Below are 16,851 nucleotides of genomic sequence, written 5' to 3'. Positions count from 1 at the left end.
GGCCCTGTCCTCTCCTCCCCTCCTCCGCTCCTCCCTCCTCCCCTCCCTCCTCTTTGCACCTCAGTGGAGACGTTCAGAGTGACAGCCCCTGGGCCAGCCCCGCCCAGAGACCCAGCCCATCCAGCCTCTGAGGACGCAGTGGCCTTGGTGGCCTGGCTTTTCCGAGGCTTGGTTTCCTGCTCTGTAAAATGGGATAGTGATGGAGCTCACATCCCAGCCTGTTAGGATGTCATGGGAGGTAATGCATCTCAGCCGCCTCAGAGCAAATTAAAGGAGGTAGAAGGTTCTTGACATTTGACAGTAAACCAAATGCTGTCAGCGCCCAGCTCTCTTGCATAGACTTCTCACACTTCAAGTAAATGTTTAAAAACCTGTGGGTGTTTTTTGTCAGGAACTCATCACATTTATAGAGAATTAATATCTTTAAAACTTGGAGTCTTTCTCTCCCCTGCTTTGTGTGTCCTTATGCAAGTCACGTTACCTCTCCGAGCCTCAGTTTCCTTCTCTCCGAGCCTCAGTTTCCTTCTCTATAAAATGGGGGATGATAGCAGCCACCTCACAGAGATGAAATAACGTGTGTATATTATACTCAGCATCGATAAATAGCAGCGAATTTTTAACTGCTATTGTTAGTATCATTTTATCTTTATTGCCCAGTCGCAAGCCTTTTCCTGACATCCCCCCCCCCCCACCCTGCGCTGCACCCTTCTCCAAAATGCTCAGCCAGCTCTCCTGACACTTTGTGTCGCTAGCATTCACAGGGATGACTCCAATGTGTCGTGTCGGCTTGGCTTCCAAGTTGCTCGTTTTCTCTCCGAAACACCCGCTGCCGAGGGTGAGGAATAACTTAGTTCGTGCCCACGCTGCGTGCTTTGCACTGCTGGCACTGGGGCTGAAAGCCTGCCAAGGCCCGACTTAGGGTGCGAACACAGCTCAGGCCCGGTTTCAGTCTGCAGCACGCCTCGGGCCTACCAGTTGCCTCAAAACTTTGGCACTAGTACACTCCTACCCGTAAGAAACTTTGGTGCACGTGTACACACTTATAGATGATATGCATCTTCTGCTTACTGTAACGGTATAGCATGTCTGCTATAAAACACACCCACTAAAATTTTTTGACATTTGAAGAGGTTGATACAAAATATGACTGTAGAAGTTTGGGTGCTCTCTCTCCACACCCCGTCATCTTGTGTGCTGCCTGGTGGAGGTCCCTGCTGTCGTGTTCCCGGGGGTGGCCTGAAAACCAAACACGCCCTCTTGTGAACATATTAGGTGAGGAGGAGGAGGGCGGTCAAATGCAGGCCACTAGAAATCCTTTAGAAACGTGGAAAAATTCTTGGATTCAGCAAATAAGCCCTCTAAATTAGCTGTGTTGAATATGATGTCTGAAGGCTTTTGTAAATCAGTTCATGCCCCCTCTCTGGACGGAAACACAGAAAGTACTTATACAGCAGCATCACCGGCTCTTCCACTACCTGGAACCTGTCAGAAATGCAGAATCTTGGGCCCCACCCCAGGCCGGCTGAATCAGAACCCGTATTTTAACAATATCCCCAGGCAGGCAGGTCGTGTGTACATTAAAGTTTAAGAAGCATTGCTCTAGACCAGGGGTTGGGAAATTTTTTCTATAAAGAGTCAGGTAATAAATATTTTAGGCTATGCACGCTATATAGTCTTTGACACAACTACTTAACTCTGCTGCTGTTGTACAAAGCTGCCAGGACAATATGTAAATGAATGGACATGGCTTTGTTCCAATGAAACTTTATTTACATAAACAGGAAGCCAGCTGGATTTGGCCTGGGGGCTCTGGTTTGCCAATCCTTGCTCTAGAACTCAAGTTTATTGGTCAGAAAGTAGAAACCTCTTCAGTTGACAAATATGACCTTTGGTAATGTTTGGGAGGTTGTGTTTATTACATAGTAGTGTCTGGATTCTTAAAGTTGTGTTTATTGCATGATGGTGTGCCCCTAAGCACACATACACACACTCACACACACTGTGCTTAAGGTGACCCGAGAATTCAGGGAAGAACTAGCTATCAACAATTATCTATCTATCTGTTCCGGTTTGCTAATGCTGCCATTAAGCAAAATACCAGAAATGGATTGGCTTTTATAAAGGGAGTTTATTTGGTTACAAAGGTACAGTCTGAAGGCCATGAAAATGTCCAGATGAAGGCATCAACACAAGTATACCTTCACCGAAGGAAGGCCAATGGCATCCGGAAAACCTCTGTTAGCTGGGGAGGCACGTGTCTGCCATCTGTTTGCCCCCAGGTTGCGTTTCAAAATGGCGGTCTCCACATTGTCAGCTTTCAGCGGCCGTCTTCAAAATGTGTCTCTCAGCTGCAGCACCTCCTTTTGTCTGTGACCACTTTTATAGGACTCTAGTGATTCATTTAAGACCCACCCTGAATGGCTGGGGTAACACCTCCATGGAAATTATCCAATCAAAGGTCTCACCCACAGTTGACTGAGTCACATCTCCATGGAAACACTCAATCAAAGGATTCCAACCTAATCAACAGTAATACATCTGCCCCCACAAGATTGCATCAAAGAACATGGCATTTTGGGAGACATAATACTATCTATCTATCTATCTATCTATCCATCTATCCACCTACCATCTATCTATCTATCATTATCTACCATCTGTCTCTCTCCTTTAACTTTTTTAGATTTTTTAAAATGTTGTATATTTACCAAGAAAACCAACTGACTCAGGATTCAAACACAGCTCAGGCCCCCTTTCAGCCTGCAGCATGCCTTGCATCTACCAGTCACCTCAAAACTTTTGTGCTTTTGCACACCTGTCAGAATCTTCCCAGCCCCCCTCACCACCATTATAAAAGAAGCAGTAAAGGCTGGAGGTCCATGTCAAGGCTTTCAGTTTAGACACATCCTGTTCAAATTCCAGACCTGCTGCCGCGTGACCACACACTGCTTGTTGAATCCCTCTAAGCTTCAGTTTCCTCATCTGAAAAATGGGGACAAATCAGAGCTTCCTTCAAACAAGTCAAGTGCTTGGAACAATGCCTGGGACGTGTGCTAAGTGCTCAGGACACGCTATTTATGAGCAGGTCACAGTGGAACCTTTGAAGGTACTGTAGAGGAAAGTGAAAATTTGAGGCATAAAATAGCACCCAAAGGAAAATCCCTGCCAATCTTTAGGACACTGCCTTCCAGTCTTTTTTCTAGGAGTAAGTTTTGCGTTTTTACCTAACTGCCACCATTCCCAAGTTATTTTTTTTCATAAATATTATTTTATTAACACAGTCTATTTATGAAAAAAAAGTCTTTTCTATGATGTCAGAGGAGAAGCGTGGTGCTTGGGGTCACCTGGAGAGAGGTGATCTGCTTCTCTATATAGAGTTCATGGCTTGTCAGGAATTACACCTGGGAAAAGCAGATTTGTTTCTGTGTGTATTGCCCATTAGAGACGATCTTTCCTCAATATATTTTTTAGTTATTTGGACTTTAGGGATAGAAGCAGGTGGTATGGGGATTTTTTTCTTTCTTTCTTTTTTAAGGAAACTTGGCCTCATCTTCAAAGTAGTTGGCAAAAGTAGTCACTCTCTAAATACACTTGGGCCTGTAGGGGTGGATGTAAGAGGGGGTCCTTCAAAAGGTAGAAGGAGAAAGAAAGAGAAATGGAAAACAAATGAGGCTGAATGGGAGTTGAGGAGATGGGAAATAAGGTATACATAATAAATTTAATCTTTGAAACATGGCTCTGCAATATGGGAAAAGAAGAAGCAAGGGAAGTCATAGAAAGCACAACCAAGAAAATGTAGCTATTGAATGTTGACTATCATAGAATCAGGGACACAGGGGCCCTTTGATTTTATCCTATCTAATCCTGTGCTGCATACTAGACCAGCGTTTCTGCCCCAGATGGCCAGCTTTCATTTGTTCCTTGGGTATCAGCCATACTTTCAACTTCTCCTGTGCCAATATGGGCACTCCAGTAATCATATCACATCGTGCAGCCTCTTTTAAAGGCTGGCCAATCAGGCTTGAGGAAAGTAGCAACAAAAAGGAAGTGTGTTCTCTTGGCTTGATCAGCATGCTTGATTATGGGAGCGTGATGGGAGCAAATAGATCTTCTCCATTTTGCCAGTGGCCCTGCCCAATTTCTCTTTATTTGAAACCATGAGATGGAGCACATGGTTTAGTATTTTCCAACACCTCTTGTATCTTTTGCTCTTTCCACTTTTCCAATTTTGTCAGAACTTCATTCTTCTCTGAGGAAGCATCTGGGACACCTCTGTTGCATGGGGAGACACATGGCTGATGCCTGCTGGTTCTTCACTCCCAGGTTCTACTGCTTTCGGCTTCTGGTTCCAGTGGCTTCTTCTCTGAGCATCGGTGGGTCCTCTCTTAGCTTCTCTGGGGCTTTTCTCTGTGAGCTTCTTTTAATTTCATCCCTCAAAGGACAGGCAGACATATCTGATCCCGAGCAGAGGATACATATGTGGGTCCCAGGAAAGATGGCAGCTGTGCTAAGACTGTCCCTGTCATCCAATAGCAGCAGTTTCATCTGACTTGGCCGTTCCTTTCTTACAAAATTCTTACAGCAGGTTCTATTTCTTCAACCCAGACTTCCTCTTTGCTTCTGGTGCTTTTGAATATGTCTGTCTCCTTCCTGTTTGTGTACCTCTTGCTTTATCTGAGGTCCTCTTATGTGCCCCCTTCCACATAAATTCTCATCCATTTTCATACCTGTAATCACCTCTAATTTCCACGTCTCGACTCCCAAATCTTCATCTCCAGTTCAGGCCTCTTTATGATTTTCGTTGTCCCATAGACATTTGAAATTCCATATGTCTTAAACTAAAGGCTGATTCTCCCCCTACACAACTCTTTCTCCTCTGGGGTTTTCTATTTGGATAAATGTCCATCTGCTATTTACCCAAGCAAGAAACATAGACCTCACCTTTGGATCCTCTCTCTGCCTCACCCTCCACACTCAGTCAGTTACGAAGTCCTGATAATCCTACTCAGTCTTACAGGCTCCCCCAGACCCTTCTCTCCCATTTCCACCGCCTCCCCCACCAGTTTGGCCTCCATGTTCATCTGCCTTCAACGGCCTCCTACCCAGACTCCCTGACTCCAGTGTGGCCCTGCCCCCAACTTTGAAATCTTTCCCGAGTTATTTCTTTTAATTCAATTTTATTGAGATATATTCATATACCAATCATCCAAAGTGTACAATCGTTCACAGTACCATCACATAGTTGTGCATTCATCACCCCAATATATTTTTTGAACATTTTCCTTGTACCAGAGAAAGTGAAAATAAGAATCAAAAATAAAAGTAAAAAAGAACACCCAAATCATCACCCCCTCCCACCCTATTTTTCATTTAGTTTTTGTCCCCGTTTTTCTACTCAGCCATCTGTACACTGGATAAAGGGAGTGTGATCCACAAGACTTTCACAATCACCCTGTCACCCCTTGTAAGCTACATGGCTATACAATCGTCTTCAAGAGTCAAGGCTACTGGGTTGCAATTTGATAGTTTCAGGTATTTACTTCTAGCTATTCCAGTGCATTAAAACCTAGAAAGGGTCATCTATATATTGTGTAAGAGTGTCCACCAGAGTGACCTCTTGACTCCATTTGAAATCTCACAGCCACAGCAACTTTATTTCATTTTGCATCCCCCTTTTGGTCAAGAAGATGTTCTCAATCCCACGATGCCGGGTCCAGATTCACTCTGGGAGTCACATCTTGCATTGCCAGGGAGATTTACACCCCTGGGAGTCAGATCCCACGTCCCCCCGTTATTTTTAAATGGAATTTTTGAATGTGAGAAAAGAGGCATGTGTCCACTGGCAGTGGAAGACAGTCCATCCAGAAAGGAAAGGAATGCTGCTTCTGTCCTTTGGGGTGGCTCCCAACTTCCTGGGAGTGAAATCAGGGCCCCAAAGAGCTGTTCCTGGCATGCCGGGACCCTTCAAGTCTGAGCAGGGCTGGGCAAGGGTCAGTTGCTTCAGTTGAGTCCCAGTGGGTGAAACGGACTCCCGAGGGGTTCTCAATCCTCTGACCCCGAGCTCAGAGCTGCTGCCCAGGGGGAAAAGGGCAGTGCCTTTCCCCCCAAGAGCAAGAGGACTCAAGGACAGAAGCAGCTTCAAAACTTCCCGCCACCACTCCTAACCTGCCTCTTCTTTCTGAGCTTGGGTTCCCGCACCCCAAGGTGAGTGGGCAGGTGGCCCATATACCTCCTTTCTCACCTGCTAGCTGAGGAGGAGGAGGCTGCTAATTAAAACCAGTGGGCAACCCACGACAGGGGCATCTTGGGCACAGGTGTCTATAGAAACCAACTCATTCACCTTTCCACACGTCTTTCTCTTTTCCTGACAAACTGTCTCCAGAGACGCAGACGGCTCTGGCTCCTGTCCTACCACTGCTCCCCTCCAGTCAACCAACAACACTGTCTGATGTCTGCCTGGGAATATCAGCCACCATGTGCCAGGCGCCACATTGAGGCTTGGCGGGCATCGCCCCAGCTATGCCTCACGCCATTCCTATGGGGGTGAGACCTGGTAACCTGAACACCCTTCCACCTTCTATACCCTGTGTTCATGGAATAAAAGAGAATGCAGAATGCGGGCAGCCATATCGGCCTGTGTGGGGCATTCCAGTGCCGCTTCTCACTTGCCACTTAACTTCATTCCATCTGGGTTTCCTCGTTTTCTGAAAGAGGAAGAGTATCTTCCCAGCAGGTTGCTGCCTGAGGATTAAATGAGCTGATGCTTGGCACCTGGTCAGTCCTGTGCTTATATAAATGAAGGCAGCAGGTGCTCCTGATGGCCCACCTCATCTCTCCCGGGCCCCCTCTGAATTCACCTGTGGCTGCCATGGAGCCACCCTGTGCACGTAGACAGCTCAAGTCATCGGGCACACGTCTCTCTCTTTCTCGGCAGCAGAATCTATCTGGCACCACAGAAGTTCGCTCCGTCCACACAGGGCACTGATGATTCCATCTCCTAGCCCTGGAGCCTCCCGGCTGAGGTTCTACGTATCACGGAGCAGAGACAAGCCATCCCTGCACTGCCTGGCCTGAATTCATGGCCAACAAAACTGTGCACAATAAATATTATTGCTTTGAGTCACTGGGATGGTTGGTTACTCAGCAGTAGTAACTGAACACCCTCCCACCCTCTATACCCTGTGTTGATGGAGTAAAAGAGAATGCAGAATGCAGGGCACAAATAAATAATCTTTAATTTCAATGAATAGCTCCCCATCACACCAGACAATATGCAGTGGATAACAAGATACAGAAGCATCCAACAGACAGAGATCTATTCTAACTACACTCAGTCCTCAGCACGAGAGAAATGACTTTGGTTCACACACAGACACAGAAAGACCTCCAGAGTATGGTAAGGAAAGAGGTCACCTGGGTGGGGTGGTGGGTGGGTCTGGCCATTTTAATTCCATGAGATCAAGTCCTTTTCAGGTCTTCTGTGGGTCACAATCACCATAATTCAGTCCAAAAATGTCCAATTTACTGTATCGTTTTCTATTTACTTGACATACACACACGCTACTCTTACTGAAGGAGGGGTCTTTGACAGACAGGAGGACACTGGGTGAAATTTCACCGGATGGGAGAGGCAGAGAGATGGATGTGTCTGGTGTCGGGGTCCAAGCCCACCGCCCGGCTCCCCAGGAGGACACAATTAGGTACACACGTGTTCACGTATGAGGACGCATGCACGAGAACATACACAAACACGCCCACAGGGAGTTCCCTGGAATAAGCTAACACAAGGACAAATTCCTTTAAGCCAGGAGAGTTTTCTTACACTGGAATATTTTTTGTTGCTGTTTGGTTTCCCCCCAGTAGTCTAATCTATCTATCACGTTCACTAGAGAGAAGACAAAATACTTACTTACACCTTCGCGTTTGAAGGCCCCCAGGGAACAGAAGCCTGTTCAGAAGTTCCCCAGTGGGGGGATGTTTTGGGAGTGGGGGGTCAGGTCTCCCGCACGCTGGCCAAACTCTTGGCAAATTTAGACTTGATGGGAGTCGGTGCCCCCTAGGAGGGCCTCTCTCTGGCCTGAGGGTTGAAAGTGCATTTGGGGGCAAATGTAAAGGGGTATCAACAAGAGCAAGCACTGCCAATAAGTCCCACAGCAGAGCCCACTCTGCTCGTGACATATGGATGGGGGTTCCGGAAAGTTCTCAGGCCCGGCTCATCGAGGTGGCCATTTTGTGATCAATAGTCAGCTTCCTCTCAGTTCTGAGTAGATGCGGAGTGTGCGTGCGTGTGCAGGTCTGTTCTGAGTGTGTATACAGGCGTAGATGTCATAGGGATGTCATTTTTTGTCTTAAATTGTCTTCCTTTTTTTCTTTTTTTTTTTTAACAAATGAAAGCCGCTGTCCTGTGGCCCTCAGGTCACCTCCAGTGACGCAGGAGACACGCGGTCACACTCCGCCCGGGACCTCAGGCTGTGCCACTGCTCCACGGCCGTGCGGTGGGTGTTGAGCATCCGTCGCCAGTGGTTGGATTCGGAGGGGCCTGAGGAGTACTGGCCGATGACAATCCTCCCGATGAAGTCGTTGCTGCTCTTCACGTTGTGGCCAAACACTAAGGGAGCCGAGGGGCACGGGTGGGCGATGAGGAGGCGAGAGGGAGGAGGGGGACAGGGCAGGGAGGCGGGGACAAGACAGAGGCCATTAGTCTACGCATTCCTCAACTGCAAGGGTCACTGTCTGTTCTTTTTGGGGTGAGGGTTCCCTGATCCCTCTTCTCCTCCCTTTTCTCCAGTCACACCAGTTGTTCGTTCTAGATATCTGCACCCCCTGCAACGTACAACTTTAAACTTTGGTCGCACTGCCTCACCACACGGCCCACGGAACACCATAAATGGATCGTTTCAGTTGAAGACCACACTGGCCACCATCATGGGGGTCCAGGTGAGTGGCTGGGCCAGGGTTTCTCAATGGCAGCTCAGTGCACATTTTGGGCTGGATCATTCCTTGTTTTGGGGGCTGCCCTGGGCATTGTAGGGGGTTTAGCAGCATCCCTGGCCTCTACCCATTAGATGCCAGGAGCACATCCCTCCCCCATCCCACCACCAATTGTGACAACCCAAAAAGTCTCCAGACATCACCAAATGTCCCTTGGGGGGACAAATTCATCCCAGTTGCGAACCACTGGGTTAAGCTGTGGGCTGTGGGGCTAGGGTGTGAATTCTGGTTCAATCATTTGCCTAGCTCTGGGAGCCATGAGCCTCAGTGTCCCCATTGGTTAAGCAGAAAGCTTAACAGCACTTTGAGCTGGGAGGCTTTGATGAGGTGTGTGTAAAGCTCTCAGCACACAGGGCCGGCACGTGGTAAACGCTCCATGAATGTCACATGGCTATTTCTCACCTGAATTTCTGTCTGTTGACCTTTCATAAAACAGACCTCACGTTTCCTCTGTTCCATGCAATGGAGGCAAATTTCCTGAAAGAAACGTCTCTGATACTTCCTTCCCACCCCTCGTTGTGCTGCACGTCCCTTTGGAAGGCTTTGCTGTTAATCCGATGCAAGCTTAATTTGTGTCTTTCAAAGCCTAATGAGCTGGTTAGCCTGATTTATCTTCCTGGCCAACTTCCGCCTAATTCTTTATCTGTGTGTGGCTGCAGGGAGGCCATCTCGCTACGGGGAAAGCAGGCGTGCGGTGTTATAAATGAGGGGCGACCGGATGGGAACCAGCACAGCTTCACCCAGCGGGAGCCAAGCAAAGGGGGGCCCGATCCGGGGAGGGATCCCGATTATCAGACAAGCGAGCTAAAATATGCAGCCAAAAATAGAGCATGAATGCTAACGAGCCTCTGTTCTCCCCTGTGGGGTTCACATCAAGAATTCCAAATGATACAAATGGGAAAGAAAGAAAAGTGGAAAAACAAAAACAAACACTGTGTACATTGTCTAAAAACCAAACAGGCCTGGGCGGAACTATGAAAAGTGAAACAACTCTATGCCAGCTATATCGAGAGTGTCCTGCACCTGTCAGCTCTTGGTGGACAAAAATGGGAGCATACGCATTTTTTGTATGTTTGATAAAGTGCTCAGTGTGCGTGGGTGAACCTCATTTAAATAAAATCCCTTACAAAAGGGAAAAATTAGGAATGAAAGCTGTGCTTAGTAAAGGAAATGGCTAATGGGCTGAAACATTTGAAAAAAATTTTTTTTGCACAAACACTCGGAACTTTGGGGTCTAGTGGCCAATGTTAGATGTGATCCTGTCGGACAATATAAGGTACCACAGCCCCCTTCCTTGGGAGCCAGGCATCTAAAACAAGCTACTATTAGGAGACCATCTCACACCCCTTTGGGGTTCTTTTCTTGGGGCAAGATGTTCTCTCTGCCTCTCCCTTTTCAAAGCTCAAGAATGAAAATGCAGAAATATCCCTAGTAGATGGATATAGGCTGTACTTCCTTGGGAAAGGGGTTTTAAGAAAGGAAATGTCAAGCCCTATCATATAGTGCTGGTGCAAGGACAAGCTAGTTCAACTTTTGGGGAGGTTCATTCTATTAAAAATAAAAAAGCTCATACCTCATGGCCCAGGAATTATGCTTCTAAGAATTTAATTATGCTTCTAAGAATTTATCTATTTAATTATGCTTCTAAGAATTTATCCCATAGAAATATCTGCACAAATGGGCAAAGATACATGTACAATGAAATTCTCTGTAGTAGGGATCGGCAAACCACAGCCCATGGGCCAAATCTGGCCTGAAAACTATTTTTGAAAATAAAGTTTTATTGGAACACAGCCAAACCCATTTCTCTACAAATGTCTGCAGCTGCTTTTGCGCTACATGGGCAGAATTGAGCAGCTGTGACAAAGACCCCCGAGGTCTGTGAAGCTCAAATATTTACTGTCTGGCCCTTTACAGAAAAGTTTGCTGACCCCTGCTCTGGAGCATTGTAAGAATGAAAAACTGAAAATAACAAAAATGTCTATGAAGAAGTGTAGCTGAGACTACTGGTGCCCTGCCCAGCCCTCAGCCCATCCTGGAGGCTACCCAGAGCCTTTGTGGACACTTCTGGAACAGCCAGCAATGCTTACTGGGAGAGCTTGCAGCTCTCTGCCTGAGGGCGTCCCCAGGCCGTGGGAGAGTGCTCAGCCCATGTGCAGGGTTGGTCCTTGCCTAGGGGAGCTGATCCTCCCAGGGACAATCCTTGACCAGAAGAAGATAGGAGTTGGTGAAATGACACCCCAGCCCTTTAGTGGGGCAATTCTAAGTCATGAGCCACACAGTCTCTTGGGGAGCCCCAGCTGGATTGGAGCCCTGTTTCCCATTAGGGTTACTATCATCAGCACATCCTTGATTACTCACCCCCCTTTCCTGTTTCACTCCATCACTCCCTGATCGGGCTTGCTGGGATCACCTCCCTAGGAACCTACTTGCACCCAAGTCGAGGTCTTAGGATCCACTTGGGAGGAACCCAGAATAAGACTGGGGTGGTCTTTGGGCAATCCCACTACTAGGTATATAATCAATAGAATGGAAACAGGGACTCAAACAGATATTTACACACTGATGTTCGTAGTGGCATTATTCAACAACTGCCAAAAGATTGAAGCAAACCAAATGTCCATCAACTGACGAATGGATAAACAAAATGTGGTATACACATACAGTGGAATATTATTCAGCTGTAAAAAGGAACAAAGTTCTGATACATGTGATGTGCTGGTTTGGAACTATTATGCATCCCAGAAAAGGTCATGTTCTTTAATCCATTCTTGTGGGGACAGACCTATTGTGGGTGGGACCTTTTGATTAGGTTGTTTCAGTTGAGATGTGATCCAGCTCATTCAAGGTGGGTCTGAATCCTATACTGGAGTCCTTTATGAGAGGGTAACAGGCAGAGACATTTGGAGAGAACAGAGAGAGAGAAATGCCCCGGAGATGCTAATAGAGAACCCACAGATGCTCAGAGACAAAGCCACTGGAATCAGAAGCCGAAAGTGATGAAACCCGGGAGTGAAGAACAGCAGACACTGGCCATGTGTCTTGCTATTTGACAGAGGAATCCTGGATGCCAGCAGCCTTTCTTCAGAGAAGGTTTCCTCTTGTTAATGCCTTAATTTGGACATATTCACGGCCTAAGAATTGTAACTTGTAATGTCATAAATCCTCATAGTTAAAAACCAACCCATTTCTGGTGTATTGCATTCTGGCAGCTTTAGCAAACTGAAACATGTGACAACACGGATGAACCCTGACGACATCATGTTGAGTGAAGCAAGCCAGGCACAAAAGGGCAAATATTGTATGATCTCAGTGATATGAAATAATTAGAGTAAGCAAACTCATGGACTCAGATTCTAGAATATCAGATACCTGGGGATGGGGTGGGGGTAGGGGTAGGGAATAGGGTATTAAAGCTTAAAATGTGGTGAGTTTCTATTTGGGACAATGGGAAAGTTTTGGTAATGGATGGTGGTGATAGCACAACATTGTGAATGTAATTAACAGCACTGAAATATATATCTGAAAGTAGTTTAATGGGGTTAGGTTGTACATATGATAATAGAATAAAATTTTTAAAAGATCCATGAAATTGCACTACACAGTGAACCCTAAGTTAAACATAGACTATAGTAATAGTTGGTGATAATAAAAATGTACTTTCATCAATTGTATCAAAGGTTCCACAGCAATGCAAGGGGTTAATAATAGGCTGGTAGATGGGAATCCTGTCTTTTATCATGATTGTTCTGTAAACCCACAACTTCTCTAATAGATAAAAATTTTTTTAGAGATGTCTCATTAAATACTCTCTGATATAATAACATCATGGAAATCCATGAGACTTAAAAATGAGGTTGACCTGTACTTATGATGTGGGAAAATCTCCAAGACATATTGTTAGGTGACAAAAGCAAGCTGCAAAAACAGTAATATGTAAACACAATCTCCTGTTTAAAAAAATGTTAATAAATGTTTAGGAAACAATATTTGGAGGACTGTTTACCCAACTATTAAAAGTATCTTTCTTTAAAGAAGGGGAACAGAGGAAACTTTTCACTTTCTGTTTTACGTAAGTTTATATATCTTGAATTTCTTAAAATAAGTACATATTATTTTGTAAGGAAAACAAAGGGGAAAATAAGTTGATATTAGGAAACCCACATCCAAATCACCAGAAGGAGAAGACTGAAAAGGCAGCCTAATATCCTATGCTCCTTATCCCAATTTGCAGAGTATCTTGGCTAGTGAATGTCTGGCCCCAGAAAGACAGGGGCTCTTAAGTGACTCAGTCTTTCAGAGGGTAAGCAGTTGAGGCTCTAACATCTGAGTTAATTGGCAGTTTTCGGCACTTGCAAATAACTGGATGTAGTTATGGCAATTTTAACAGGTCTTTTGCAAACTCAAAATTTAAAATGCAAATTATAATAAGCTGAAGCTGAATAAAATGAATGACTTCCGTGATAAAAGACACCTGGGAGAATCCTGGGATTTGCCATCACTGTAAATTCCAAGGAGTGTGGTGCTGGAGAGATTTGGGAATTAAGACTGAAACTCATGCAGAGACTCTGGAAAGGGCCCAGATACCCCGCCCCCTCCATTTTATAGATAAGGAAGCCAAGTCACACAGCCAATTGATATTTGCACCCAGTAATCTTTAAAGGAAGCCAAGTCCACAAAACTAGATACCTAAATTGCTTCTCTTCAGAAACACTCAAAATTGGAAATTCTGTTGTAAGACAACTCCAAAATGCCTACTGACGGTTATGAGGGATCAATTTTAATATGGTCACTAATGTATTACCGGGCAATGTATGCACTCTAAGTGCACCCCAGACTTCCTGGAAGCAACTTTCCAACACCCCGTACACTCCAGAGCATGGCAGAACAGCATCTCAACAGTCAGAACAGATGTCATGAAATTCACGCACAAAATTCATGTGGAGGGTTCCCCAGACTTTCCCACAGAAACTGTTTACTTGTCATGCATTCGGACGTAATTCGAATCAACTGGGTCATCTGGTTTCTGCTTCTTAAGTAACCTGATGAGACATGATGGGAAGCATCCACCAGGCTTCAAAGATCAGCCTTTGAAGGACCATGGATAGTCACAGCATGTGCTGTTAATTAAGCACCTACTGTGTGCACGGCCCAGGGCCAAGCACTTCAGTTGGATTGACTGAATCTTCACATCAGCTCCCTAGACCAGGGTTTCTCAATCTCCACACCACTGACCCTGGGCCAGATCCTTCTCTGCTGTGGGGGGCTGTCCTGTGCATTGTAGGATGTTTAGCAGCATCCTTGACCTCTACCCACTACCTGCCAACAGCAGTCCCCATCTTCACCCAGTTGTGACAACTGCCAAATGCACCCTGCAGTGGGTGGGAGAGCAAATCCCCCTCTGGTTGGGAACTGCTGTGGTTGCTAACACTGGCCCCATTTTAAAACTGGGGAGATGGAGACTCAAGAGAGATGACCTGAGATTGCTGGTTGAGTCAGAATCCAGGATCCATGTGCTAGAGTTGGTGGGGTGGGGTAGGGGGAGCTGAGGCCTTCTCACATGTTGCTATTTGCTGTAAAAGTGAATTTGTTCTTCACTGCCAGAGCTAAACTCTTTGGGTTGCTAATTTAGTTTGCCAAGACAGGCGATTCTGGAAGGGAAGCTGGTTGACAGAGAGTGTGGGTGTGATAAACACTGCAGATTCAAAGAGAAAAAAAAAATCCTGATCTTTACCAACAGGAGCAGACTTGGCAGCTCCACATTTTGCATGTTTGCTTCACAAGGCGATGATGGACCTCCCATCTGTGTCCCAGGCTCTCGCTTCACCCCCTACTTGCAGCTTCGAGCCTGAGGACACAGTGCATGGACATCCCCAGACCATGATGAGAACCCCAACACCTCATGCCTGACCCCTGTAATCCATCTTGGATGCTGGGTTGAGCTGCTCCCCCATTTCTGAAAAAATGCACTAAGCCAGCCAGTCCCCCTCTAGTCCTTCCTAATTCGTCATGGCAGAGGGAACCCCACACTTTGTCAGGATGTTCATGCCTTATGTTAACTCAGAAGAGATGCAAAGCAGTCTACATACCCCTGCACCCCAACCCTGACAAAGGAGGTACCCATTTCCCTTTTGACTTTTTCAAAACGTCCTCAGACTACTGCACGTGCCCTTTTCTCTTCTTTCTGAAATCTAGAGGCTGTTTCAGGTTATTATTTCCAACAAGGTAGATCATATCTCTCCCCTGGGCCTCAGTTTCCCCATTTATACAATGGGTGGGCGGTCACAGGTTCCAAGGCCCCATCCGGCTCTGATATTTCATGGTTCTAAGAACCTTATGTCCAGACATAAGGGTGATGCTTTTCAAGCTTTCTTGGCTCATTTTGTGTTTTGTAGCAGCTGTGTGGACAGAACTTTTTTCTCCACTTTCTTCCCTTCCAATGGTAATAATGACAATTGAGATAATAGTTCTATAATACTGAAAAATCAGTAATACTGAATCCTGAGTTCTGTGTGCCAGGCACCAAGCCACGGACTTCATGGACATTAATTTTTAAAACTTAATTCACACTTCAGCCCTATGAGGGAAGGTACTCTTAAAATCCCAGTTTGCAGGTGAGGGCTTAGAGGCTTTGGGAGGTTATGTGCCCAAGGCTGCACAGCCAGCACGTGGTACTGCAAGAATGTAGAGTCCAAGTTCACATCTTTTCAAAAAGAAGAGTAAAATCTCACCCATCCCTCCTGTAGTGGTTTGAGTCGTGAACCACAGTTTGGACATGTTCTTGGTCTTGGTATGTATTCTGGTGGGTGTGGATCCATTGTCAATAGGATCTCTGCAAGATGCTACTTCAGTTACGTTGTGGCCAAACTGAACCAGGTTGGGCTTTAATCCAGATAACCAGAGTCTTTTCTAAGCAGAGTGAGAGTCAGACATGGAGAAAACCACAGCAAGAAGCTACAAGTCAATGGAACCACATGTAGTGCCACATGTCAGAAAAGCCAAGGACCAAGGATCGCTGGCAACCAGCCCCAGAACGCCAATCCTCGGGGAGAAAGTGTCACTTGGCTGATGCCTCGATTTTAGACTTCTCCTAGCCTCATAACTGTAGTCAGTAAGTTCCCACTGTTTAAGCCATCCCATTGTGTATTCGTTTTAGGGGCCAGGAAAGCAAGATGCCCCCCACCCCCACCCCAAAGGGACATTTAACAATGCATGGAGATATGTTGGGTTGTCACCACTGGGGAGGTGGGGAGGCCTCCTGGCGTTGAGTGGCTAGAGGCCAAGGATGCTGTTCAACTTCCTCTAGTGCACAGGACAGTCCCCCACAATCAAGGATTCTGATTATCTGGTCCAATATGTCAACAAGTATGGGGCTTGAGAACCTATGCCTTCAATGAAATCCATGTGGGATGAGGTTTCTCTTCATTAAATATCAAATCTCACCCCATCTCATCCCACCCTCACACCAAATGAAAGTCACCAAAGGAGACCTGAGAGGCTGTGTGGATCAACAGGGGGAAAAAATGGGAGACTTGGGGAAGGGGAGGGAAGTAAAGCACCTCTACCGGGCTGGAGAGGGTTTGGGAGTGTGACATAGAAGAAACTCCAGAGTGGATTCAAGAGGAGGGCAGGTTGGGAAGTGGAGGTAGGGGCTTCTGAAAAATGTTGCTGTAGTTTATGAATTGGATCCCTTTCTCTCTCTTCAAGAGACAGAAGTAAAGATGGACATTTCTTTAAAAATTCTAGATCTCTTCTTTGTGACCGTGTGGGGGACTGAGCCATATGGAACTGCATTTATTAAGACAACATATGGATTGAAGAATCACTTTCAGATCTGCGTGTGAATCATGCTGTCTATGA

At 46.0% G+C, this 16,851-nt stretch overlaps 1 protein-coding gene across 10 annotated transcripts in view; it reads right to left on the bottom strand.

The window, feature by feature from the left end:
* Positions 1 to 7,210: 7,210 nt before the first annotated feature.
* The window catches only part of SYT17 (synaptotagmin 17), an 88,765-nt gene continuing 79,124 nt past the window's right edge, over positions 7,211 to 16,851 (bottom strand). For all 10 annotated transcript variants that reach the window (XM_037815277.1, XM_037815280.1, XM_037815282.1 and 7 more), the window contains one exon: positions 7,211 to 8,608. In XM_037815277.1, the coding sequence (XP_037671205.1) occupies positions 8,412 to 8,608 (197 nt within the window). In that variant the 3' untranslated portion in view covers positions 7,211 to 8,411. The remainder of the gene's footprint in view (positions 8,609 to 16,851) is intronic.

The sequence above is a fragment of the Choloepus didactylus genome, chromosome 21 (genome assembly GCF_015220235.1).
Source record: "Choloepus didactylus isolate mChoDid1 chromosome 21, mChoDid1.pri, whole genome shotgun sequence".
NCBI classification, from domain to species: Eukaryota; Metazoa; Chordata; class Mammalia; order Pilosa; family Megalonychidae; genus Choloepus; species Choloepus didactylus.
Note: the sequence above shows the minus strand (reverse complement) of the source record. Positions and strands in the feature narration are given on the sequence as shown.